At 42.9% G+C, this 27,404-nt stretch overlaps 1 protein-coding gene across 1 annotated transcript in view; it reads left to right on the plus strand.

The window, feature by feature from the left end:
• Window positions 1–5,711, plus strand: part of CCDC3 (coiled-coil domain containing 3) — a 117,948-nt gene extending 112,237 nt beyond the window's left edge. The window contains exon 3 of the mRNA XM_040413205.1: window positions 4,548–5,711. Within this exon, the coding sequence (XP_040269139.1) occupies window positions 4,548–4,823 (276 nt within the window). The 3' untranslated portion in view covers window positions 4,824–5,711. The remainder of the gene's footprint in view (window positions 1–4,547) is intronic.
• Window positions 5,712–27,404: the final 21,693 nt, after the last annotated feature.

The following is a 27,404-nucleotide window of genomic DNA, read 5'->3' on the forward strand; positions in this document are numbered from 1 at the left end:
GGATCCATAATGTCTTCCATAGATCTCTGCTTAAGAGATATGTAGAACCTCCTGAACCATTGCCACTACCGCCTCCACCGGTGGTTGTTGATGGCAGTCTTGAGTTTCAGGTAGAAAAGATTGTTGATTCACGATATGTTCGCCGCTCTCTTCAGTACCTGGTGCACTGGAGAGGTTATGGTTCCGAAGAGAGAATGTGGGTTCCAGCATCAGAGATAAAAGCGGACAGGCTCATACGGGCTTTTCGTAGCTCCCATCCGGAGAGGCCTGGTCTTGAGGGTCCGGGGGCCCCTCGTAGAAAGGGGGGTACTGTCACGACTGTGACTGATCCAGACAGGTCTGGGAGGAGAAGGTCGCAGCGACTTGCTACTCGCGATAGCTTGTGAGTTTGCTCCGTGGTTCAGGGTATGTCATCCGGGTTTTGCCTTGTGAACCTTTTTGTCCTGACTGCGAGTTTGTAGGCATCCTTCTCAGGTGAGTCCTGTCTGCCACTCCCAGCTACTATATTAGTTTCAGTTTCACTTGCAGTCATTGCCAGATATAGTCCTTACTTCCAGTGCTATTCTGACCTTTGAAGGAGATCGTTTGACGGTGCTGCTGTGGAGCTCTTGTCCGGCGTGGACTGTCGTGTTTGGGATCGCCTTCTCTGCTCGTGACTGGATAAGTCTATCTCTGCTATAGATTGTTTGTTTGTTGCTGTCTTCCCCTGTTGTTCTCCTAGACGTGAGTGATGGTGACTAGTGCTCCCATCGGCCTTTCCCCAGTCTAGTCTTGTTAGGGTGACTGAGGGTTTAGGCATACTGCTCGCCGCACGGGTTCACACCCCGTCTAGGGTATCAGGGCAGACAGGTGCCAGCTTAGGGTTAGTCAGGGGTGGCCATTCTATTTCCCATCTGTAGATAAGGGTCCCCCTTCCCCTCCGTCTGGTGCGACACGACTGCTGCTGGGATAGCGGTCGTGACAGATATAGGTAAAAGACAATAGACCAGAGCAATCGCAGTGCAGCTGAACAAGGTAGCAAAGAGTGTTTACTGGAGTACACAGCTACAAACACTTTCATATATGATAGAGGCACAAACCTTTGGGGGTAACCATAGCTGAACCATGGCTTACCTCCAAAGTCCCTCTGAGATGCAAATCCTTACATAACAATTCCAGCTGGAGGGGTGCAGTTGCCCATATATCCAATTTTCCTTCTGCAATTCCTAGAAACCCTTGAATAGAGCTATGAAGTCTATTAGTTGTAGACGTGCCCTCACAGATGAAAATATTGCACACTCTCTTCAGCTGCTCACAGTCTCATGGGTTTACCAGTCCCCAGAGCATCAGTTTGCTGGTAATGACTGACAGGACTGGAAGTAGCTCCTTCACTAGTCTTGGTGCAACACACACCAAACTCAGTGCGGCAAGGAAAGATCAGCCTAAGCGCTTAAAGGGGTTATCCCATATAGTACACATCAATCTCTTTCTAACAAAGCTAGAACCAGCCCTGACCTTACATGGGTCCAGAGATCTCCCCATTAATTGCTTTGCTAGATTTATATGGCAGCTCAAGGGGAGTGTCTTTTTTGCTAATGCTAAGGAGGCATTTCTCTGCTCTCCCTATCACAGCTCAGGAGGCGTGTCTCTGATCTCCCTATCACAGCCCAGGAGGCGTGTCTCAGCTCTCCCTATCACAGCTCAGGAGGCCTGTCTCTGCTCTCCCTATCACAGCTCAGGAGGTGTGTCTCAGCTCTCCCTATCACAGCTCAGGAGGCAGTTGAAGGATGAAACTGAGCATGTGCAGTCTTCTCAGTGAGCAGGACGAAGAAATAAGAAAAAGAACAAAGAGCAGGTGCCACTATACAGATACATTTTATTGAATAAATCAGTGGCTATACTGAATTGTTAATTATATGCAATTATAAAAGTACTCAGATCCAGGTGCTGGTTTGAAAACTGTAGAATATTTTTTTGTGGGATGACCCCTTTAAGCTCTTCCTGCTCTTGAAATTATCTTGAAATTTCTAGGTCATCTCTATAATCATTGTAATGTACTAAATGTATATGAACTGAGGACAATATCCTATCAGAAAATAAATCCGTTAATGAGAAAATGAATCAGTTCACTGGGTGTACTTTTTCTTATATCGAATATGTTTTTTTATAGGCCTTTGAAAGGTTTAGTTGTTTTTAACATATTTGTTCTTTTTGCTTTCTAAAAATGTGCTGAAAAATTCAATTACTCTAATAGTTTTGAAAATTATTGTGTCTGCTATTCTTTGTCGACTGTAAGGATGGGCTGAGACCCATATTTGGTCAAAAAGTAGTGGGTGAAACATCCATCTTACTCACTGTCATTCTGTACTTGGAAAGTTCATTGAACCTTTAATAAAGAGGCTTAATTTAGTCTTCCGTAAGAAATGTGCGCTCAACTTAAAAGCAATCACAGCTGAGCTGCCTTGGATTTACAAGTCATTATACCCCCTTCTAGTTTCCCATTAGTTTTCTATTGTAGTGTGTCACTGCTAGAAATATGCCACTATAAATGGCAGACAGTTCAACGTGTTTACTTCCTGAAATAGCAAACATAATTTTCTATAATTACTCAGGTATTTAGAGAATATTTTGCCTCTTTCATATAAAGCATGATTTTTTTTGTAAATTTTTCACAGTAACTTTGCATAGTTTATACATATGATCGCATTACAGTTCTGCACAAGCTGTAATTTAAAAAGTACCAATGAATGTCCATTGGGCCCTACTCAGGGGTGTACATAGAAATCACTGGGCCCCATAGCAAGAATCTGAATTGGGCCCCCTAACCCCGCCCACTAACCACCCCTGGCCCATCCCACCTTCTCTCCTGGCTCCTCCCCTGCCAGACGCCCATTTGCCAATAAATAAATGTATACATACGTTCGTACGTATTCGTACTGACCCAGAGAATGAAGGGCACAGGTCAGTTTTGCGGCAAAGGGAATGCCGTAGGAACAAAACCCTGAGGTATCGGAATCTATGGGACTCCTGTGGATATTCCATAAAAGTTTTATCTGCAGTCCTATGTGACACTACTAATAACACAGTGATAACTCTCTGAGTACAGATAATGTAGTAGTGTTACCTGCAGTCCTATGTAAAACCACAGATAACACTAGTGCTGATAATGTGGTAGTGTTACCTGCAGTCCTATGTAAAACCGCAGATAACACTAGTGTAGATCATGTGGTAGTGTTACCTGTGTCCTTAGTGTGCCTCCCTGTGCCTCTCCCACGGACTCCATGCTGGCGTCTCTGCCTCTTCTTCCTTCTTCTTTCTCTTGCAACGCACAGAACGTCCTGATGCAGCTGCGTCAAGACATAGGAACACTGTGGGCATTGTGATGGTGACACAAACACGGACACAGGGACAGACACACACACATACATACAATAAATATGATCACATCACTCACCACTGCTCCTGTCTGTCTGCTTTGGTAAAGCCAGGCATAGATGGGCTATGTCAGGTTTTAGCAGAGTGGGCACAGGACAGTGGACACAGGGCACGATATGTATGCGAGCACAGCTGAACGAGTGCAGGGCAGGAGCCCGCATACACATCGCTCCTCTTGCAAGGGTCATACCTCTCCCGGGGAATTTTGGGGGGCATTAAGGGTTTGCTAACCCCTCTAACTCCTTGCTGCTGATGCTGAGTGTGCACATAGCCACCAATCATATCACCCCCTAAAGGTGACTGATGTGCTGGGGGGGGAAATATGTTTGGAGGCTATGTGCACACTCAGCATCAGCAGCAAAGAGTTAAAGGGGTTATCCAACCCCTAATGCCCCCCAAAATGCCCGTAGGGGGGATGTAGGAGGAAAGCACACTGTTCCCCTAAATCCTCTATGAGGCCTCTATGAGCTGCCCTCCAAGTCCTCTCTGAGCCCCCCCCCCCCAAAAAAAAAAAAACACTGCATGCTGCTGCCCTCAAGAATACCCATATCCAACCAACCATATAGAGCAGTCCTTCAGTCTGGGCTGGGGGGGCTGCACTCACTGCCACTGGCTGATGACTTTAGGGCGGCAGACGTGAGCGCAAGGACCGAGAGGATGCTAATAGGCAGGGTGTGCGGCGTCTGCTCCTGCTGCCTGCCTGGTACACACTGGCCAATCAGCAGCAGGATCTTTGCGCTGTGAAAAGCTGATTGGCCAGTGTGAAATGCTGCAGATGCCCGCAGCCCAGATCATCAGGTCGGGGGGGGGGAGGGGGGGGCAAGGCCCAAGGGAGAACACAAGTGCCGCTGCTGCATATTAACTAATAACTGTCTGTGCAGGTAGACGGAGGGGGCGGTGCCTTCTGTGCGCTACGGGCTCACCTATGCCGCGGGCCCCATAGCAACGGCATTGTCTGCCTATATTGGCGGTATGCCACTGGTCCTACTGGATCTCCATATTTCTCCAATTTCATAGAGAGGCATACAGTTATATTTTTTCTGTTGGATTGTCAGATGTCATATTGGGGGTGTATTCTCCCTTTCAGTGTATTAACCTGCCATATATTAATTGTTCTTTTTCTTGGCATGCAGCTTATGTGCTCCTCGATTCAGAGCGCATTGTTTGAAGAAGAGGAGAGGGTGAAGAAACTTCAGGAGAAGGTAGCATCACTTGAGAGTCGCAACAAACAGTTAAAAGATCGCATGAAGAAAGTCAAGAAATCTTTAAGACAAGCCAAAAAGAATGGCAGAAATATGGAGACGATGAATCAAAAACTGAATGCAATTCTGTCTTCTATGACAGGACAGAATATACATGGAAATTCATTACAGCAAAAAAATTCCCATTTACCGTATCTGAAAGTATAAGTGACTTATAGAAGCTACAATACAGGCCAGATTTATCATGTAAAAAAGGTGATGCCTGAAACGATTTGTAACCTTTCAAGCTTGATTAGACGTTTATTTCCAGGTACTTTGGTTGTATGGTTGTATTCCAATAATCTTGTTTATTAGACACCAAGGGCATCATGAATAGTGTTCTAAGTGGTTAAGAAAACAACAATGGTACAAGCATATCACAAGACACATCTGGTAAAGGTGAAGAATTGTGAATATGAATTACACAAAGGAATTCCATATTACAGATCAGAGGTGTCAGTGCTTAAAAAGGGTTTTCCAGCTAACTACTTTTATCAACCATCCACAAGAATGAATGTTAGCTCATCATGGACCTCACTGCTTGGACCCCAGCCAGTCACTGCCAGGGGGTAGCTCAGTTCCTTGTTCCATCCTCATCAGCACATCTATTGCAATTTGGACTTGCACTGGGCAAGGATGCGTACTGCAAATATATCCAACTCTATGGAAGGTATAGAAATAGGTATATGAAAGTGTTTGGCTGTATTAAGCGTAGGTGGGCATGCTCGAATGCAGCAGATGTGCTTGACGGCAAACATTTATCACCTATCCTACACATCCAGCAGTTGTTGGTTAAACTATATTAATGTGACATAACTTCTGGAGAATGCTCTGATTTTGTGATACATTTTGGCCTATGTGAGAGTTGCTGGGCAGCTCCAATTTATTATCCTTAGTTACTTTTATATATTTTTTAACCTACAGAACATGTCTCCATACTTCATAGCCTTGTATATCATAACACATTCAATAAAAATGTAATTAGTGTATTTTGTACAAATAAACATATTCTACAACATCGTAGAACATATTTTACTCACTAAATTTCACTGTGCACAAGTATAGTTAGTGCCTTGCACCTATCAGAAAGCTTCATAGATCCAATGACATGGTCACAGAAGGATAAATTCAGAAGACTTGGTAGATTGACAGGATGGAATTAAAGGAGCTGTCCCATCTAGGCCTTTCATGACTGAGATGGGAATATTGCACAGTAAGTGCTAGCCTAGTTTGTCCTGAGTTACGGAAACAGCGTAGCTTGCTGTGATACACAGTTTATATAGCTCCTATTCACTGCCTTGGGAGTTATGCCTCCCTGGGTGGTGCATCCTGTGGGATTTCCCTTCTCGGCCATGAAAGTCTCTAATGGGACAAGCCCTTTAAGATACTTTTATTTGCTTAATAAATTGTATAAGGTCTAATTCTATTCAGTAGTAGCATGTTTCAAGTTTTTAACTCAAGCATTCTAGCATTGAACAAAACACATCCTAGCCGTGTAATAAAATCAGCATTTTGTGTTTCTAAATCTCAATGGAAACAAAAAAAATAATAATGCCACTGTGTGGTGGTATAATCTTTTGAGAAATTGAGTTTCTGAAGAACAAGATAAAAAAACATTATAAGCTCCAGAGTAATACTTTGAATGAATGGCCACAATGTTTCTTTAGGCTAGCATATCATATGAGGTCTTCATCCACACATGGGAACAATATAGATTTTGTACCTTTATTGTCAAAGTGTGCTTTAAATGAAAAACTACAGATCAGGGTAATTCATTCAAACTCATAGTATTAAAGGTGTCTCACCTGAGACAATGGGGGCATATTGCTAGGATATGCCTCTATTGTCTGATAGGTGTGGGACCCACACCTGTCTCCTAAACGGAGCCCCGAAAGTGGTGTAGGGCGCACTGCGTATGCGCAGCCGCCCTCCATTAATTTCTATGGGGCAGATGAAAATAGCCGAATGCTGGGTCGGCTTTTTATGTCGGGCCCATAAAAGTGGGAGCGGTGGCTGTTCATGCGTTGTGTGTTCCCATTCACTTTTATGGGGAGAGCACTTGGTGGTCGCTGAACCGGAGTCCTCCAACCACCACTTTGGCCCGCACTGTTCTCCATATGTTCTCAGATGAGACAACCCCTTTAAATATACAAGCTTTACATTGTTCACAGTTTAGGTGCAGCAATATAGGAACTTGGAGATGCAAGTCAAAAATCTAACTTCTAGATCTTGTCAGGACATTCACTGCAGCAGTAAAACTTTCATCATCTTTTACAGTAGTGTAAAGAAAATGGAAAAACAGGTGGCGCTTTCCCTTCACCATGATCGTCACATTAGTTTTTAGTCCATGAAGGAAAAGCTATAGTACATCTAGTAATGTGGGTTTAAAATCCTCAAACATAGTGTATTCGTATGTAAAGGCAGAAAACCTTTGTGTGTGATAATGAGGGGAATCCTGCATAGTCATCAAATTAGCTTTGAATATTCACTACGCAGTGGACATGAGAGAACAAGCATTTCTTCCTGTTGGAAATCAGAAATGCATTTTTATTAAAACCTTCCTGTTCTGTGGTGGATAATTTCATACATAGTGTGATGCTTCTTAGTATGGACATCTGACATCTCATGGTAAATAAGGTCACAACTACCTATAGCAAATATTTTTCTTTGTTTTACTATGAATTGTCTTATTTTATAGCATTTAAAACAACATATGTAAGGCCAGTGACCGCTTCCCCAACAGCTGGTCAGGGGTTACATAAACTGGTCCCAGAACAACCAACTGATCAAAAAGGGGTTATCTTTGTAAGACCTTTTTACATCTTGTTTTCTCTCGTCTTCATTTTTGGACTGTTGATCTATTTTACATCAATAAAGAAATCACAATTTCATTTGGGGTTTTTAGACTCTTTTTTTTTTAAACAGTAACAATATTTCCAACTAAGTACTGAGCCACCAGGCAGCATGATGGCTCAGTGGTTAGCACTGGTGTCTTGCAGCACTGGGGTCCTGGGTTTGAATCCAACCAAGGACAACATTTCCATGGAGTTTGTATGTTATCCTCATGGGTTTCCTCTGAGTAATTTGATTTCTTCCCACACTCCAAAGACATACTGATAGATTGTGAGCCTCATTGGGGACAGCTTGATGCTAATGTCTATTAATAGGTGTGTAAAATAAATTTAAATCCCTGGTGACCTCTGCCATGGTGCCTCCAACAGTTCTGTCAGATTGGACAGCAAGAAGAGTGCAGCATGTATCATTATTCTTATTGCCACAATGGAAAAATGTTGGACCCTATTGTAAATCATTGGTGTCTCTTTGGGACCATTGGTGTAGATGGATTTGGCACTGTGTTGTGGCTTTGTGGAAAAAAGGCAGATGTGAAAAAGGCAATCTTTTTAAATTTTGCTTTTACCATACCATTACCAATTAAAATTACCATTTAAAACTTCCAACATTAGTTTGCAGCAGTGATCAGAAAATGTTGTAAATGTAAGAAAGCCAAAGCACGAGTTGATAAATTCAGCCACACAAGGGGTATTTTAAGCCATAAAGCTTAGAAATAAGCTCTGCCTCAATTGTGTGTTTCAATGGGATATCCTTGGTTCCTTTACCGTAATGTCTTTAGTGACTAGAGGTAACATTTAATTAACATTTGCTGAGATCAAATGAGATTGTCCCTTTTAGTCAGTTTGATTCTAATTTACCTCACATGTTCAGTTCTATTCACACTGGTATCATGATTAGAGATGAGCGAATTGAAGTTGACAAAGTAAAGTTCGATCTGAATTTCAGGAAGAATTCGATTCGCACCGAAGCTGAAATTCCTCACTCTTCGTGGTAAGGAATCATATTTTTTGTAACACAATAAAATAAATAAAAGCTGATACCAGCGCTGCTGCTTCGATAAATAAAGTATTGCATATAATTACTATTAGTCGCTGCTGGGTTTGTATTTTCAAGGGTTACTGCCACTGCCCTTAATTGTAGATACTGGGAGTATAAAAATAATAGATAAAACATACCCCCGCTGACAATAAACAAAAAAATAGAGATAACTTGATACTTGCCATTGGTGGTATCGTTTGAATCCCGCTCTGACTTCCAAATTAGGCTTTCAATATGTTTGTACAGTAAGATACAGCAAGATGTTCAGTTCCCACCCTCAGCGGTGTGCGGCTCCGGACGGTAGCTCGCGCACGAGGTGAAGCCTGGCAAATAGTCACAGGAGAACGGACCTTCAGTGTGACATCACACGCTCCTACTGATGCCTCCTGGGTTCACAATTCTTTCCAACGCAGTTCGGTATACACTGATTCCTTCGTCAGGGATCACCCACAATGTCGGAATCGCATTGTTTCCTAAAATGGCTGCTACACGTGTTAGTACATGGAGCAAAGAACCCTGGGAACGAGGGATCACCCACAATGTTATGCATGCAGCCAATCAGCAGCCAGCCAGCACTTGTGATGTCACAGCCCTATAAATAGCCTCAGCCATTTTCCAGTGTGCTTAGTGCAGGGAGAGATGTCAGCAGGCGCTAGGGACAGTGCTAGGAAAGACTTAATTGTACTGAAAAAACAATTTCAGGGAAAGATTATTCACGGTGTAGGGAAAGGATAGGGAGGCATTATCTACACTATAAAAGGAGAACAGGGTACAATAGGAGAGTGTACAGCATGGTTAATAGGAGCGATTCTGTTACACCTTGCTGCACTAATTGGGGATCCAATTGCAATTATACAGCTGCTTTTAGGTTGTTTGCACTATATGATACATCAGTAATTCCAGCAAACCTTGCTTGTTATTGGGGTGCAAGTTCTGTGTGATACAGCCATTTACTGGGTGTATTAATAGGAAATATACGTACGTCCTATTAGCCATTCTGCTTTGATTTTACATTGTTTTACTTTTTTTTGGGGGGTGTATTATTAGGAAAAAAAAGGAAAAAATATATGTCATAATTGCCGTTCAGTGGTGAAGTTACATTGTACTACAGTTATTTACGGGGTGTATTAATAGGAAATATACCTCCGTCCTAGTAGCCGTTCTGCAGTGAATTTTGATTGTTTTTTTGTTTTGTTGGGGGGGGTGTATTAATAGGGGGAAAAAATATATGTCATAGTAGTATAGTGGGACATGTCTCGTCAAACTCAAAGTGACAGGTGCCCACCCCTTTTTCACATAACCCCTCCCAGAAACGCCCTAACCCCACCCAGATTCACCCATTTCTCTCCCCTCGCCACCCCAAACCACGCTTAACTGCCTCCCACTTTGATATGATTTTCATATCATTTTATATGGTTTAATATAAATTTTATATCAAATGATAAGCTTTTTATATCACTTTATAAGTCCTTATCAAATGATAAGCTTTTATTAACACTTTATATCCTATTTATAACATTTTGATATGGTTTTATACCACTTTTATATCATTTTGTGATTTGATATCACTTTGATATAATTTTTATATGCCTTTTATATATTGGCATGCCCGGGCATGTCCACAAGACGTATACTACACGGCCGGCGTCTTTTAATTATAATGGCAACGATAAAAAAAATCATAGATGACAAAATTTAAATCATTTTAAAAAGTTTTATTAATTTAATTATAATGCTATATCATGTAAATTAAAAGCGGTCTTCTAACTGCAGCCTTTCATATACAGCTTACAGTGTATGTATGTCTATGAAAAGTAAGTTCAATTTACCTCCATTGTGAGTGCGGTTCTTATTCATGAGTGTAATTTAACTCCCACCACACTGGACAGCTGAGTCAACACACTGAATTTGAATTAAAAGTCTGAAATATCACATTCCTGCTATACTACTTGGTAGATCATATTAAATCAAGAAGTGCAGCTGTCATGAGTACATCCTGTCAACTATACAACCATTTCCTTAATTAACGACACCTCAATACATTTTCCCACAGGTCCACAAGCGTACATTAGATTGAAACTTGAAGTGGGTTATGATCATAGCACAGGACGACAGCTGTTACCTGAAACTCACGGTCCATACATCCTAACATCAAACTTTTCATTTCCTACAAGACCCCACACATGAGTTTCAGGTAGCAGCTGTGACAACCTGAGAGGTGTTAATTTTCTCGGGATCTGTCTATAGCAGAGTTAACACAAAACTACTGGTATCGTTTCAACAGATGCGGCAAACACTATGCAGTATCTATCCATATTTTTATAGCATCTCTTTTCAGGAAGCACAATTATTGTGATTGGCTGTATCACCGCCAACACCTATTGCATATGCTAATGGTAAGAAAAATGGCTTAATATAAATTTTATATCAAATGATAAGCTTTACATATCACTTTATAAGTCCTTATCAAATGATAAGCTTTTAATATCCCATTTATAACATTTTGATACGGTTTTATACCACTTTTATATCATTTTGTGATTTGATAACACTTTGATATCATTTTGATATGACTTATATTGGCCGGGGGTCTTTTAATTATAATAGCAACGATAAAAAAATCAAGGATGACAAAATTTAAATCATTTTAAAAAGTTTTATTAATTTTTCTTTATTTACAACACGTCAACTTACATTTTTAACAACCACTTAGGGGCTGACAAGTTTGTGTGTAATTACAACAGCGTATACATAATTGTTTCATGCGCTTCGCTACAAAGGAGCGCACAACACGATCATTTTTTCTAAAATCACTCGTAAACATTTTTAATACACTTTCAAAAGGTATTCCTTTAGCTATACAATGTAACATATAGATGCAGTAATGGCCGCAGACCGAACTAGCGACGTCCTGGATTTGTCTGTTTAGATACCTTATAGTCTTAGAATTTTTGTATAAAATGTTTATAAATTCAGCAGGAAATAGCTCACTCGACGGCGATAATCCATAACTATCAAAAAATATAGATACGTCGTCAGGCTGTAATATAATTAAAATCCAGTGCCGTCCCCGCTTATACGAATTGTCCGTATTTACAATGTAGGCCGCCGGGCAGTCGATGATTTTATTTTTAGGTAATAAATCGCATGGAAATACACCTTTAAATATGCGACGGGCATGAAAGTCGGTTTTTATAACACGTGTAATTTCATAATTATTCATTATTATTGAAAATCATATAAAACTTCCCTTCTATCATTTATTTCAATAATGTTTTCATGAACTGAATACACAATCATGTTAATAGTGTTTACAATTCAGCTCTGAGCTTTCCGCTTTTTGCTAGCGAGAAATGACCACCGGGTTCTTGATCCGGCGATAAATCAAAAGCGAACAATGTGTAGCCGTTCAAAAATTCGGACCGGTCCACGGATAAAGTGTTGTCAGCCTTATGCTTTCCCGAAATATGCACGAGCAACATATATTCTCGAACCGCTGATTCGTCTTGGAAATTAGGTTAAGACGGTTTTGCGGGTATCTGTTGCCCCGTCCAAATATAAGGCCGCATAATTCACATTATAGCGTTTGAAGCACAAGAACTTCTTTGGTAATGACCTGAAAATTACTTGTTGTCCACAAACATTAGTATTACTGTTCTCGGTATGTTCCCCAGAAAAAGATTCTCGTGGTTAGATATGCGAAAAATTTTCGTACTTCTCTGAATAAGGGCTCTACGCTGCCATAAGAGCCGACAGCTTTTGGCGTGTAGTACTGTTTTCGCAATATCTCGGCAATACCCGTCATTTTAGCAACGTTTTTAAGCAGCGTCTATCAAACAATGCGACCCAACTGTATATGCAATTTTAACAAATCAAGATAGTGGATTTATTGTAAAAAGAAAAAAGGGGACTACATTTTATTTAAAAACAGTTTATGTAAAACTAATAAAAACATTACAAGACGTTGCATACAAACACATTTTATATACTTTCAAAAGTGTAGCATCTTCAAAAGCTTCTAAAAAGCAACGTGTTTTACCGGGGTACATTTGCCGCGCCAACATAATAATCTGTAATTTATCACGAGGGTTCTTAAAAAGGACCATGTATTTAGTGTTTAAATTTATGGTTCGGCTTTTCTTACCCTGACAAAAAAAAATTTGAACGAGATACATAATGTTCAAGTTTCTGTGGTGTACGTATTTGGTGAATGCGTTTTGCATTTCAAGATTTTCACAAGCCGCCTCCATTAAATCATCGACTGCCAAATTTACCTTGTCTGGTGGGAATAGATCAGCGGCTGTAAAATTTTGCGGTATTCCCTCAACAAACCTGATATTTGTAAACAAACGGGTTAGTTTATCGTGCTATTTCTGCCAACAAGCGTAAAACCAAATGACGTTATCAGGTTTGTGCGCCATTAACGTGCGCCATTAACGTATCCACTTGTTAATTTTGACAGTTTAAAACACCTTGTACTGGACTACTCACGCAACTCCGATCCCGAGACGCAGAAAACAATAGGTATCGAGCAAAACTGAATTTTCACGTCCCTGAACGGCAAAGCACTGTGCATATCGGGCACCGCACATTATCGTCCTGATCAACGCAATCCGTCCGCTGACACGCTTTGCAAAACTGTATACAGCCGTGTTGGTGTTTATTGTTGTATACAGAGAAGCACCGGACGCATAAATATTTGGCTCTGATAAAAGCTTTTAGATTTTTAATGCCGTAATAATGATTTTCGTGATGCAGTATATATACAGTCTTTTCTTTAGCGTAATTGCCTGTATGATAATAACGCCACTGGCCCCTATTGTGATACAAAACTTTAATTGTTATGTTTAAATATTTTTCAAACTCAACAATTTTGCTAAAAGATACCAAACACCCTTCGGGTATTTGTAAATCGCAATGCAGTTGTTGGGCTTTCGCTAACAACACGGTGTCGCTCAAAGCGGCCCCCTCCAAAATAGCGTAAACACTATCGGCCAGACAAACGTTATTATCATAATTGTTAAAGTCGTATAAATGTTGTTTTTTGCGTTCAATAATATGGCTATACGCTACGCTGCCCAAACGCCTTCGGGCACCACCGCGACGGTCCCTGACAATGATGACAAGTTTAAGTGAATTACCGGCTATGCATTCCGCGTTGCTCTGTAAAGCGTTAGCGATATTATTCAAAAATGTTTTAGCGCTAAATTAATCTCTAGAATATCTATTTGAAAAAACGTAGTCAAACGTCTCGCCACTGTCTAAGCGCAGTTGGATATAATCACCCGGCTCGGTGGCCTGTAAAACTCTATGTAGCAAAGATTGTATAGCTGCGTGTATAGCATCAAGAGCATCGACAAATGAACGAATGGCTTCGAGGTTAGCGAATCTAAAATGTTCTGTGTACATGGTACTGTTAAAATTCACTAAGTCGCACTGTTGATGGAATACACGTTCTAGATAAACGGTTCTAACGTTGACGTACAGTTACAAACTCAACAACAGTAAAACTTTATTAAAGGTTAAGGATATAACGCTCAACGTCGCTAACACCCGACTTGTTAATTTTGACAGTTTAAAACACCTTTTACTGGACTACTCACGCAACTCCGATCCCGAGACGCAGAAAACAATAGGTATCGAGCAAAATAGAATTTTCAGAAACAGAAAACGTTTGACCGTAGAGATGCTGTGGATGGATACGGTATCCTCATTTATTTGAATGTTTGTTCACTTGTTTGAATTATTCACTGAATCGTCAGGATTTGTGTTTCTTTATTTGCACATAGTGAAACCAAGCTGTTGATTGGTGCAATCTCAGCTGCTTTTGATTTGGGCGTTTGACGTCACCAGTGAATCACCTGTATACCTGTTATATAAGATGGTATCAAACAATTGTATGTAACCTTTGTTGATGAAGGCTGCTATAGCCGAAACGCATCATAAGATACATTATTATGACTGAATAAAAAGAATATCCTTATCTACAATTGACGACTGCTGGGATTTCCTTTTGAATTAGACGGGGAGTTTCACTCCTTCCCGCTGCAGCGCATACACAAGGTCGAGTGCCGGCTGATTCACTATACTGACCGTAGAGACAAGACCGTTACGCAAAACGCAAAAGTGCGTCTACACAAAGAGACGTCTGACTGACGACTTTACAACGCTACCTTTCGGCTATTAAACATGGCGGCTCAATTTCAACACCCTTTTTCATGTATTTTAGCAGGCCCCTCAAATTCCGGAAAGAGTTTTTTGTTAAACGTTTGTTAATACAAGCGGATACGTTAATGGCGCACAAACCTGATAACGTCATTTGGTTTTACGCTTGTTGGCAGAAATAGCACGATAAACTAACCCGTTTGTTTACAAATATCAGGTTTGTTGAGGGAATACCGCAAAATTTTACAGCCGCTGATCTATTCCCACCAGACAAGGTAAATTTGGCAGTCGATGATTTAATGGAGGCGGCTTGTGAAAATCTTGAAATGCAAAACGCATTCACCAAATACGTACACCACAGAAACTTGAGCATTATGTATCTCGTTCAAAATATTTTTTGTCAGGGTAAGAAAAGCCGAACCATAAATGTAAACACTAAATACATGGTCCTTTTTAAGAACCCTAGTGATAAATTTAAAATTATTACGTTGATGCGGCAAATGTACCCTCGTAAAACACGTTTCTTTTTAGAAGCTTTTGAAGATGCTACACTTTTGAATGTATATAAAATGTATTTGTATGTAACGCATTATAATGTTTTTATTTGTTTTACATATTTTTTTTTTACTTTGAATGTATATAAAATGTGTTTGTATGCAACGTCTTGTAATGTTTTTATTAGTTTTACATAAACTGTTTTTAAATAAAATGTAGTCCGCTTTTTTCTATTAATAAGAAGGATACGTACGTCCTATTAGCCGTTCTGCAGTAAATTGTGATTGTTATATTTCTATTTTTGGGGGGTATTAACAGGAAAAAGAATATGTCTTAATTGCCATTCTGCGGTGAAGTTACATTGTACTACAGCCTTTTTTGTTGTGTATTATTTTTATTTTTATTTAATTATTTTATTATACAGTATCTCAGATAGACAGGTGAAATGCCCTTTAAAGGGAACTGGCAGTGGCCAAAATGTTTCTGTCACAGGCAGCAGTAGCAGCAGAGGAAGGGGGGGGTGGCAGCAGGAGTCGCAGCGAGAGGCCTGAGCTCCCGGTGTCATCTAGCGGTCGTGTCTTGACCAGCAAATCAGCGGTGCTTGAATGGTTGACTTGGTCTTTTACTTCATTGCAAGTGACATCAGACACCCCCAGCCAAGAGTCAGTGGGTTCCTCTGACACTACGCTTAGTTGGCATGACCCCGGAGCAGGCCCTGAGCCCCAAACTGTCCTCAACCTGCCTCTGTCATTTTCTGTTCCCTCAGTGTGAGAAGTATTATATGTCGTAGGCTCGGCTCCACTTTTCAGCGAGGATGAGCTACTAGAGGACAGTCAGCAGCTACTGCCCAGCCAAGATCTGGAGGAGACATCCGCCGCTTCCTCTGGTAGTGATGATGAGAGTCGCGTGGGTGTTGCGAGCGGTCAGGCTCCTGGCCCTGAGACCATTGAGGGGGACATCAGTGACGTGCAGACAGTATGATGATGTAGCCGATCACACTTGGGAGCTGGGTGAAGAAGGGGCTTCATCACCATCAGGAGAAGAGGGGGCCAGCTTGCGCGTGAGGCAGCGGCTGAGCCAGCAGGGTGGTAGCGTGGCCGTGAGTCAGCAGGGTGGCAGCAGTGGGAGGTCGGGAGCCAAACGTGCCCGTGGTAGACCACCAACTTCACAGGAGCCTACCTGCCCAGAAATTAGCTGTAGTAGTTCAGGGGTTCACAGAGACAGCGGTAGCAGACAGTCAGCAAGGAGTGTTAGGGGTAAAATGCCATACTTTTGTTAGGCCACCGGAGGAGTTGAACATGGCCATTTTTGCCAAATTTGTGAAGCGTGGCCAGGGTGTCAATGTTGGCACCACGACCCTGCGTCAACACATGCAGCGTCACCATAAAATGGCTTGGGAGAACTGTGGCTCCGATGTGGTGGTCCAGCCTGCCACAGCAACTGCTGCATCACCCAGTGGCACGCACCCAATTTCATGCAGTCAAGGCTCCACCACCTCAGCCGAAGGGAGCTGTCTGTCCTTCCCATCATTTGCTGTCCTGATGCTCCTGCTCCTCCTCCTCCTCATCAGTCATTCCATCAGCAATTGATCACTGAAAGCGATTGCCAACAGACAACAGTATGTGTGCACTCATCCAACGGTGCAGAAGCTAAACGTGCTCCTGGCCAAGTTGCTGGTGCTGCAGTCCCTCCCTTTCCAAGTGGTGGAATCTACACCTTTAAGAGAAATGATAGCTTATGCCAAACTGAGGTGGAGAGTCCCAAGCCATAATTTCTTAGCAAAAAAGGCAGCACCAGCCCTGCACACATATGTAGAACAGAAAGTGGGCCAATCCTTGAGCCTGTCGGTGTCTGCCAAAGTGCACGGCAGCGCCGACGTGTGGAGCTGTAACTATGGTCAAGGACAATATATGTCATTTACAGCCCACTGGGTAAATGTGGTTCCTGCCCAGCCACACCAGCAACTTGGCCAGGTGACGCCTCTTCCGTCTCCACGTTCTCACGCTGTTGGTCCTGCGACAATGTCCGCCTCTGCCTCTTCATCCCCCACCGTGTCCTCAGCCTCCACTGCAGGGACAATTCCCAGTGCTCCTCCAGCATACCACATGTGTAGGGCACGGCGGTGTCATGCTGTTCTGCACCTAATTTGCCTGGGTGAACGGAGTCACACAGGGGAGGAACTTCTCCGCGTCCTTCATCAAGAAATCGAATCCTGTCTTTCTCCTAGACAAATCAAAAACCATGATGACGGACAATGGGGAGAACATGGTGTCGGCTCTGCATCAAGGAGGGCTGAGTCATGTGCCCTGCATGGTGCATGTATTCAATCTGGTTGTAAAGCGGTTCCTGAAGTCTTCACCCCATCTGCAAGACATCCTGAAAATGGCCAGGAAACTTTGCATGCACTTCAGCCACTCGTACACAGCAAAGCACACCCTCTTTGAGCTGCAGCAGCAGAATGGGGTCCCCCAACATAGGCTGATATGCGACGTTTCCACCCGTTGGAATTCCACCCTCCTTATGTTAGACTAATTATATGAACAAAGAAAGGCTGTAAACGATTTCTTGATGATACATACAGACAGAGGTACTCCCCTGTGTAACTTCGATGTTAGCCAGTGTCAGCTCATGCGTGACACCTGCCGTTTGTTCGGGCCCTTTAAGGAGGCCACTTTATTTGTCAGTCATCAGGACTATGGGATGAACAATGTCATTCCACTGATTCATGTCCTGGAACAGATATTGCTAAATCTGGCTGGCCAGGGGACATGAGATGTGGTGACTACATCTCACGGCCACATGAGCCCTGTGGGGGCTGAACTAGAGGAGAAGGAGGATGAGGACATTCGAGCACAAGCAATGCGTAGAGAAAGGGCAGTTTTTTCTACACAGGTGACAAGAGAGGAGGAACAGGAGCAGCCGGAGGAGCTACAGGGCGATGAGGAAGACGAGGCAGATGACCTACACATTCCGTGGCAGTATGCAGTGGAGATGGAGGCAGGGAGTCCCTCCGAGTCACTTGCACAAGTGGTCCGATGCATGATCAGTTGCTTGTGTAGTGACAGCCGAATTGTCACCATTCGGCAGAGGAATGACTACTGGCTCTCCACCATGTTAGACCCTCGATGCCGGTCCAAAATGCGGGCCTTTTTTACACCCGCTGAGAGGGAGGACAAACTAAACTACTATCGAGATATCCTATGTAGTCAGTTGACCGCTGCCTATGTGTGCCATCGCCCATCATCATGCAGGTCTGACCAGAGGGACTCTCTGCGCTCACGTTCCAATGCTGTGGCTGCTAGGGGGGAGGGTGCTGGTGTAGTACCAGCTCCATCAGCAGCAACTTAAGTCTAGAATTGCTGATGAGCAGTTTTCTTCACCCGCCTACTGAAGAAACTACTCACCAGCAGCTAGACATAGAGCAGAACCTGAACCAGCAGGTTGTGGCATACTTGGAGTGCACCCTGCCACCCCACATCGAAGATCCCCTGGACTACTGGGCAGCCAAACTCGATTTGTGGCCGCAACTGGCCGAGTTTGCCCTGGACAAGCTTTCCTGCCCGGCCAGCAGTGTGGCATCAGAGCGGGTGTTTAGTGCGGCGGGGGTCATAGTTACCCCAAGGAGATGTCGCCTTTTCACCAAAAATGTGGAGAAACTGACCTTTGTGAAGATGAATCAGGCATGGATTAGCCAGGGTTTTCAAACACCAGTGCCTGATGCATCAGATTAGATCATCCAATGTGCCACACCTAAACTTTGTCAAAAGAGACCTGTTTCCTCTGGCTACATGCTTCAGCTACTATTCTGATGCTGCCACCCGCCTGATGCCAGGTGCTCCTACTGCCTACCAACATCTTCAGCTGGTACTGGTATTGCCCTCCACCTACCCACTCTGTCAGTGGGCCACTCTGTGGTCTCCTCATGCTGCTGCAACCTCACCACTCTGTGGTCTCCTCATGCTGCTGCCACATCACCACTCTGTGGTCTCCTCATGCTGATGCCACCTCACCACTCTGTGGTCTCCTCATGCTGATGCCACCTCACCACTATGTCACTGGGCCACTCTGTGGTCTCATCATGCTGCTGCCACCTCAACATTCTGTCACTGGACCACTCTGTTGTCTCCTCATGCTGCTGCTACATCACCACTCTGTGGTCTCCTCATGCTGCTGCCAGCTCACCACTATGTCACTGGGCCACTCTGTGGTCTCCTCATGCTGCTGCCACCTCACCACTATGTCATTGGACCACTCTGTGGTCTCCTCATGCTGCCACCTCACCACTCTGTCATTGGGCTACTCTGTGGACTTCTCATGCTCTTCCCACCCTCCCCACTTTATGACTGGGCCACTATTTTGCCTTTTTGGCCTTATTGACATCATCATTTATTTGACCCTTCTTCTGATCTGTCAAAAGGAATTTAAAATGAGACGCACAACGGATCCTGTCTATGCAGCAGCTGTAAGGCCTCTATGACATGGTCCCTATTTTCATCAGAATTGGCTTATGATTTGGTAGCCAAAAGCAGGAGTGGGTATAAAACACAGAAGACTGATCCACTCCTGTTTTTTTTGGGCTTTAGCAATACTAATGGATTACTGACCAAATTTTGACCAAGTGAAGGCGGATGCTTAACAGATAGGATCTGTTTTTTTGGGGTTATTCTTCTGACGGATCAGAGGAAGGGCAAAATAATCAGTGATGTCAACACAAACTTACTGCCCTCTCCTCTCTGTTCACGTATTGCACCCGCGCGGAAAATTCGTCCGTGTGAAAGGGGCCTAAGGTGTGATGCGCGGGTGCAATGCGTGACCTGAACGCATTGTGCCCGCACTGAATCCTGACCCATTTATTTCAATGGGTCTGCTTACATTAGCATCCGTCCATGACGGATCCGCACAAAACGCGAGTGTGAAAGTAGCCTTAAAAATTATCACAGAAGAGTATTAGCTCATGGACCTAGTCCACTAATCTCATTATTAATCCAAGTCAGGAGGATACATCTTCAGGAAAGCCCTTTTCACTGACCCTGATATTTTAGACACATTCTGTTCTTTTTCAGACCAATTAAACTCAATGTAATTATTTCTACTTCTCTACTTTTCTTTCATTTACTCAGTCAAGCACAAAAAAAAGAAATAAAGAAAATAAATTATATACTAGGTTGATGTAGTGGCCTAAAAAGAGAGTAATCCAATCATATTTTACTCATGCTATAATTTAGCAGATTTATATTTATGCATAGAATAATGGTATTTGCTCATAAAGTTCAGGTTGCATTGCCAATTTGCCATGGATTTACATGAGATAAATAAGGCCACTTTCACACAGTTAGGGCTCATGCACACAAACGTATTTTCTTTCCGCTTCCATTCCGTTCGTTTTTTTTTTTTGCGGTCCATATGTGTAACTATTCACTTTAATGGGTCCGCAAAAACAACGGAAGGTACTTCCGTTCCACAAAAAAGTAGTGCATGTCCTATTATTGTCCGCAAATCACAGTCCAAGGACCCATTCAAGTCAATGGGTCCGCAAAAATTACGGAACGCACACGGGACACATCCGTATGTCATCCATATTTCATCCGTATTTTGCGGATCCATACTGTAGAAATGCTATGCCCAGCCCATATTGCTCATGTGTTTGGTGATGAATAAGTTACTGTTTCCGTTTCCGATCCATAAAAAACGGATCGCATACGGAAATGTTTTTATGTTTTGTGGAATAACGGACTTAAATCAGAGAAAAAAAACCTCAGATACGGAACAATGGATCCGTGAAAAACGGACCGCAAAACAACAACGGTCGTGTGCATGAGTGTTTGATCAGTGATTTCCTTCAGTGATTTTTGAGCCAAAACCAGAAGTGGATCCTAGACAAAAATAAAGTATAATGGAAAGATTTGTACCAGTTCTGTGTTTTTGACTTGCACCTGGTTTTCAGCCAGAATCACTGATGGAAATCACTGTTCAGACACTGACTGTGTGAAAGTGGCCTAAGAGACCAGAAGGTAAGCTATTGGCTCCATTCATGCGGAACGGGTGTGGACCCATTCATTCTCTATGGGGACGGAATGGATGTGAACAGCACACAGCCGCAGCTCCGCAAAAGATAGAACATGTCCTATTCTTGTCCGCAGTGGCGGACGAGAATAGGCATTTCTATAGGGGGTGCCGGCCGGGTGTGTTGCGGATCCGCAATTTGCGGGTCCGCAACACACCACGGACGTGTGAATGGACCCTAAAGTAAAAAATTTTATTACGCTAATGTACAAACCCACATTAAAATAAGAGCTCTTCATCTACTCCCAGACATTTCATGGGGAATTACGTCCCTGGAATTTAAAACTAGAAGTAAAATTGCAAGGATTTGTAAAGAATTACTGGAGCACTACATTACTGATTGGACTGTCATTCCAAACCCCACAGTGTGATGTCAAAAAAACAGCTAGTACAAAGCCTCCTGTGCAAACCCATCAGTCACCATTCTATTGTATACAGGTACTAAAAAAATAGCACTCTGTTTCCTGTAAATACAACCAGATCTAATACCAGGATATGTTATGTGCATGTGCCAAGTTCCTTAGTTCATCTGCACATACGCAGACTTAGGGCCAGTTCAAGCGACTGATTTTGTAAAACACGTTAAAAAAGGTTTTTCTTTTCAGCGCAAAAAAAAACACACTTTTTTTTGTGTGTTTTTTTTACTCTACTTTTTTTTAACCAATGGGTGTTTACTTAAAAAGCTGAATTTTCTGCTTGAGGCTTTTGAAGGAGATCTGTACCAGACCAGTTTATCTCCCCCTAAGGGTAGTTGTGAATTAATAAACTTATTCTCATAATTGTGTTAACTATAGAAAATCAAACTTTTAAATGATCCAAGGCTCAACTGGAACCTCCTCATCCATTATAGTATATCTATATATATATATATATATATATATAGCAACTATGAAGCTACAAATAGAAAAAAGCCATTCACTTCATACAGCACAAATAGATTAGCTGAAGGTGTGGAATTTATCTTAACACACAATTACTCTTATTTTGAATCAGAATTCCTCCTCCAGACCAGGGGCACTGCCATGGGCACCAGGTTCGCTCCCAGTTACGCAAATCTCACAAATCTCACAGTGGGGGCGGGCCTAGTGCTATGGCAGTGTTATATTGATGATGTTATTTTTATTTGGGGGGGGCAGAAACGGAGCTTGTATTATTTCTTGAAGAAATAAACAACAATAATCTTAATTTGCGTTTCTCCTCCAACATAAGCAAAATACAAATAGAATTTTTGGATCTTCAAATTAAGGTAGAGCAAAATAAACTAACATGTTGTACCTATCAAAAACCAAAAGCCAAAAACAGCTTCATTCTTCATTCCAGTTGCCATCTGCCTAGATGGTTCCTCAACATCCCAGGAGGCCAGTTTAGACGTATCAAAAGAAACTGTACAAACAATGATACGTTTGTACATGAGGCAGAAATTATGAAACAACAATTTATTGAAAAGGAGTACCCTATACAACATATAGAACCATCTTTAAATAGAGTGAGAGAATTAGGTAGAAGGTCCTTCTTTGAAAATGATAGGTTAGGCAATCCAGATGCTAGACAAGAACCAGAAACCATTCGCATAATCTTACCGTTTAATGCGCAATATAATAAAATTAAGTATTAAGAAACACTGGCACTTTATCCAAAAGGATAAAACAATCGGCCCATTGGTAACTACCAATCCAATCATAGTTTACACTAAAGCTGCAAATCTAGGCCTCAAAATTTTACCAACAATAGGTACCTCCAAGAAACGACATGATCATCCCATGAGGAGTTGGTTAAAGCTAAAAGTTTTTTTTTAGGTGCAACAACTGTAAAGCTACAAATTTTCCTAAAAAAATAGATAAGATATCTTCTACAACTAACTCTTTTGCACATGAAATACGTAAATTCTTTACTTGCAATAGTACAAGCGTTATCTATGTATTATAATGTCCCTGTAAAAAGCAATATATAGGACGCTGTTGAGGAAGGGTGGCAGGTATACATAGATATATATGCATGCCTACTGGGCGTGCATATATATATATATGTATATGTAAGCGGTGCATAATGTTCAGAGGGCGATGTGCGCAGATGTGCCCAGCACCTGCGCCCATCCGCCTCTGATATTCCCCAGGGGCTCATTCATGCCCCTGTGGGAATTCATATAATGTGCCCCCTGATATATATGCACGTGCCCCCTTAATATATATATATGTATTACATATAGGCCCCCTGTATCATATATGCCCCCTGTATCATATAAGGCCCCCTGTATCATAATGCCCCCTGTATCATACCATATAAATCCCCCCCCCCCACATGGACACAGATGCATCAATGTAAATGTGCCCCAAGCATTTACATTGATGTAATCTGGGTGAAAGCGCCAGAATGACCGGACAAGGTCCGGTCATTCTGGTGAACTCAAAAGGATTCAAATTCAATAGAATTTGAATCCTTTTGTTCTAATTGTCTGCAGCCCTGCTGGAGACAATTAAGCATAACAGAGAGAGAGGAGATACCTCCGCTCCCTCTGTTATGTGCATTCTGGCATCGCAATTACCATTGCGATGGCCGGAATGCTGAGAGCTACAGGCGGGAGATCAAAGGATCTCCCGCCTGTCAGCGAGTGCACACGGCCCTGCGGCGCGCGTGCAGGGATGCGCGGGCAGGCGCGGTGACGTCATCTCACCGCGCCGGCCCATGTGTCCGGCACTGTGGTGCGCGCTCGCGCGCCGCTGTGTGGGCGGTACGGCAGTGCGGGCGGCCGGACATATATGTCCGGCAGGCCCTGCACTAGGGAGAAGAGAGCCGGCCGCCCACCCACCCTGAAGGAAGGAGACCCCCTTGGACTAACGAGCACCCCTAGACGAACGAGCGACCCCTGGACAACGATCTTTATACCCTAAGTATCTCTATATACCCCCTGCACCATCTCTATATATCCCCTGCACCATCTCTATATATCCCCTGCACCATCTCTATATACCCCCTGCACCATCTCTATATACCCCCTTGCTATCCCCTACACATTATACCCCTCCTGCTATCCCCTGCACTATATACCCCCTGATACCCCCCTACTCACAATATACCCCTCCTGCTATCCCCTGCACTATATACCCCCCTACTCTCCCTCCTGCTATCCCTTGGTAACCCTACCCTATATACCCCTGGTAACCCAACCCTATATACCCCTGGTAACCCTACCCTATATACCCCTGGTAACCCTACCCTATATACCCCTGGTAACCCTACCCTATATACCCCTGGTAACCCTACCCGATATACCCCTGATTCACCTCCCGCGGTATATTTATGCTTTGTGGTTGGCTTTCAAAGACCACCGTCAATCTTCGTCTACCCCATAGGGATAGTATATAGTACTAGGTGGGTGGGCTGTTAATATTGAATGTGTGTATCGTATAGTTAGTTTATGGGTGGAATTGGGAATGTGTAGTGTAGTTTAGGATTGTATATTTAGTGCTGTATTGTAGTGTACTGCGTGCGTAGTGTATTGTTAGTGTATTGCGTGGTGTAATAAATACCGTTATATTTGTACCCTTTTGTGTAGCGTGTACTTGTTAGCGGTAGCGAGTTAGTATGGCGCATGCAGCTAGCATAGCGATCAGTGTAGAGCATAGCGAAAGTATTGTTGTTATATAAAGGCATAAATAGGCGGAGTTATCAATAGACGGCTCCTCCTATTTATGAATATTAATTATCGATATTTGCATAAATATTGGTGATTAATATTCCCCCTTTACATTGGCGAGCCAGGCCCACTGCGTGGATTTTGTGCTTATTTTTGGTCTTAAGGCTGAGGGTCGCTAGTACTGTGAATTAGCGGGCAGGAGAGACGCGGTCAGCGTTGTGTCTGAGCGTCTAGGACCCGATAATTCGGACAGGAGAAGCGATACTTCCCTTAGAGTACCAGAAATAAAACAAAATCTTTTGCAGAGAATCTATAATCTGTTCTGTGAATTAATATTTTTGTATTTGCTTTACACGGTCACCGTCGCTGGGGTAAGAGAAGAAGGATACGTCACGGAAAGAGATCCATCTTCGTTGGAGGTACATAAAAGTCCAGCTGGTCGGAAAGAAGCGATCCGGAAGAAAAGGACTTCTTTCAAGCAGCTGCAAGGGACAAGAAAGTACAGCACCAACAAGAAGATGGAGGCTCAGAAAAATGTGAGTATGAACTTCTCCACACTCCAACACTTAGTAAGCCAAAAACAGCACTTTTAATCCCATTGTTCCTACTACATATAAATCCGCTGAGCTGCTGTGGTCTGCTTTACTGGACCAGGTGTACGCTCATGACCGGGTTTGTATTAGTAGGAGTGTCTTTAACAAGACCACCAAACGCCTCCAAATGCTAGCCAAATTGGTTCTTTCCTATGAGGATACCATTTGGAGGGCGGAACACACAGAGATACTTGCCAGCACAAGAAAGGCAGGGGAGGTTGCAGACAAAGTAAACTTCCACTGCAATTGTTGTGTTGATAACTATAGAAGAATTCACACACTAGAGGTTCAATTACAAGAGGAAGCCCAGTGTACAGTCGAGAGGGGCAGAGAATTCTGTGTGTTAGAGTCGAGACTCTCGGATAAGGACAGTCTCTACTCTGACATGGACAGAGAGCTACTCCGGCTGTACACTGAGATTAATCAGTACAGGAACAATACGGTATCTACGGATTCCCTGATTGTTCAGATGAGGGAGGACCTGGCTGCAAAGACGCAAACCATTGCAGACTTGCAGCGGGCAATCTCCAATTTGTCCAGGCCTAGTACCAACGGTATGGTGCCCACGAAACAAGTTTGTGTTTCAGAAACGGCACAGGGGGAGACAGCGGCGGCAGCGCCAGGGTCTTCGACGGATAATACATCCGCAGTGGTAGACACTAGGGGACAGGTGGAACGGTCTCTACAATTCACCCCGTCATCCGGGGAGTATAGGGGTAGCAACCGTTACCAGGACAACGGTTGGGGAGAGGAAAGTGGAGGGGTATATTCCGCTTCCAATCCGCCAACACGTCCGGAGAAACAGGAAGAGGTGTATCCTAACCATTCCAGTATGGAAAGGATAAACTTCCTGTTACGGATCTGCAAAGAGATCCCGAAATATGATCCCCATGTAGATCCGTTCGCTTCATGCGATATTTTCGAAGGTCACTGTAACAAATATTCAGTGGCTCCGGAATATCGCATGGAGCTGTTCAGATTATGGTTACCAACACACCTTAATCAAAGGTATGAGGTAACGGGGAGGATGCGACCCACGAATGGCCAGTTTCATGATAAGGAGGAGCGCCTCTCCATACTCACGAGACTGGCCACGGGTCATTGGGATGTCACTCCAGAGGTCCTGTCAAAGTTCAAGCCTACTATACATGATGAACCCTTGTCATTGTGTAGTCGGTTTGAAGCGATGTACAGGAGGGTCACCAAAGATCAGGGTATTGGGATTCCACAGGGCATGGTGCGCATGTTTGTGGAAAAATTCCCATATCTTGATACTGCAATCCAGCTGAGTGCAGCTAGGGAGCCATCCCTCACGGACGCAGCCATGATTATTGAGCAGTGTAGACAAGACATACTGCTCAGTAAGAAGTCTGTGAAAGTGAGGGAGCGTGTGCCTGTATAAGGTAGATTGAAAAATATTGGAAGGCACACCGTTATTTTGGGGGAAATATAAAACCCCGAGGGAGGTGCTCAATGGAGGGACAGTCACGTCACTATATCAAATAAAATATAAATCCACGGCACACTCATATGACGTTTCAGTAGAGTAGAATTTATTGTTGTTGTAAACACCAACTTAATATAAGAATATCAGAGGAGTAGGGCCAATGTTTCGATCCAACCTGGACCTTGATCACGGCCTATAGACACAAAATATATATATATATATTTTATTTTACAACAGTCAAATGTTAAATAATGTAAGATATAAGATTTATACAAGATAAGTAGTCTACAATTGTGTACAAATATTATAAAGTAATGAGCCACAGTGGTGGGTTAGTCTGCCAAGGAAAAATAAGAATAATAAAAAATAATAAGTAAAAAAACAAGAAAATAGGAGCAGGAGGAGGAGTCAGGTCAAATCTATATCGTATACCGTATCGCATAGAGACTAGTAGAAAAACC

The sequence above is a fragment of the Bufo bufo genome, chromosome 1 (assembly GCF_905171765.1).
Source record: "Bufo bufo chromosome 1, aBufBuf1.1, whole genome shotgun sequence".
NCBI lineage: Eukaryota > Metazoa > Chordata > Amphibia > Anura > Bufonidae > Bufo > Bufo bufo.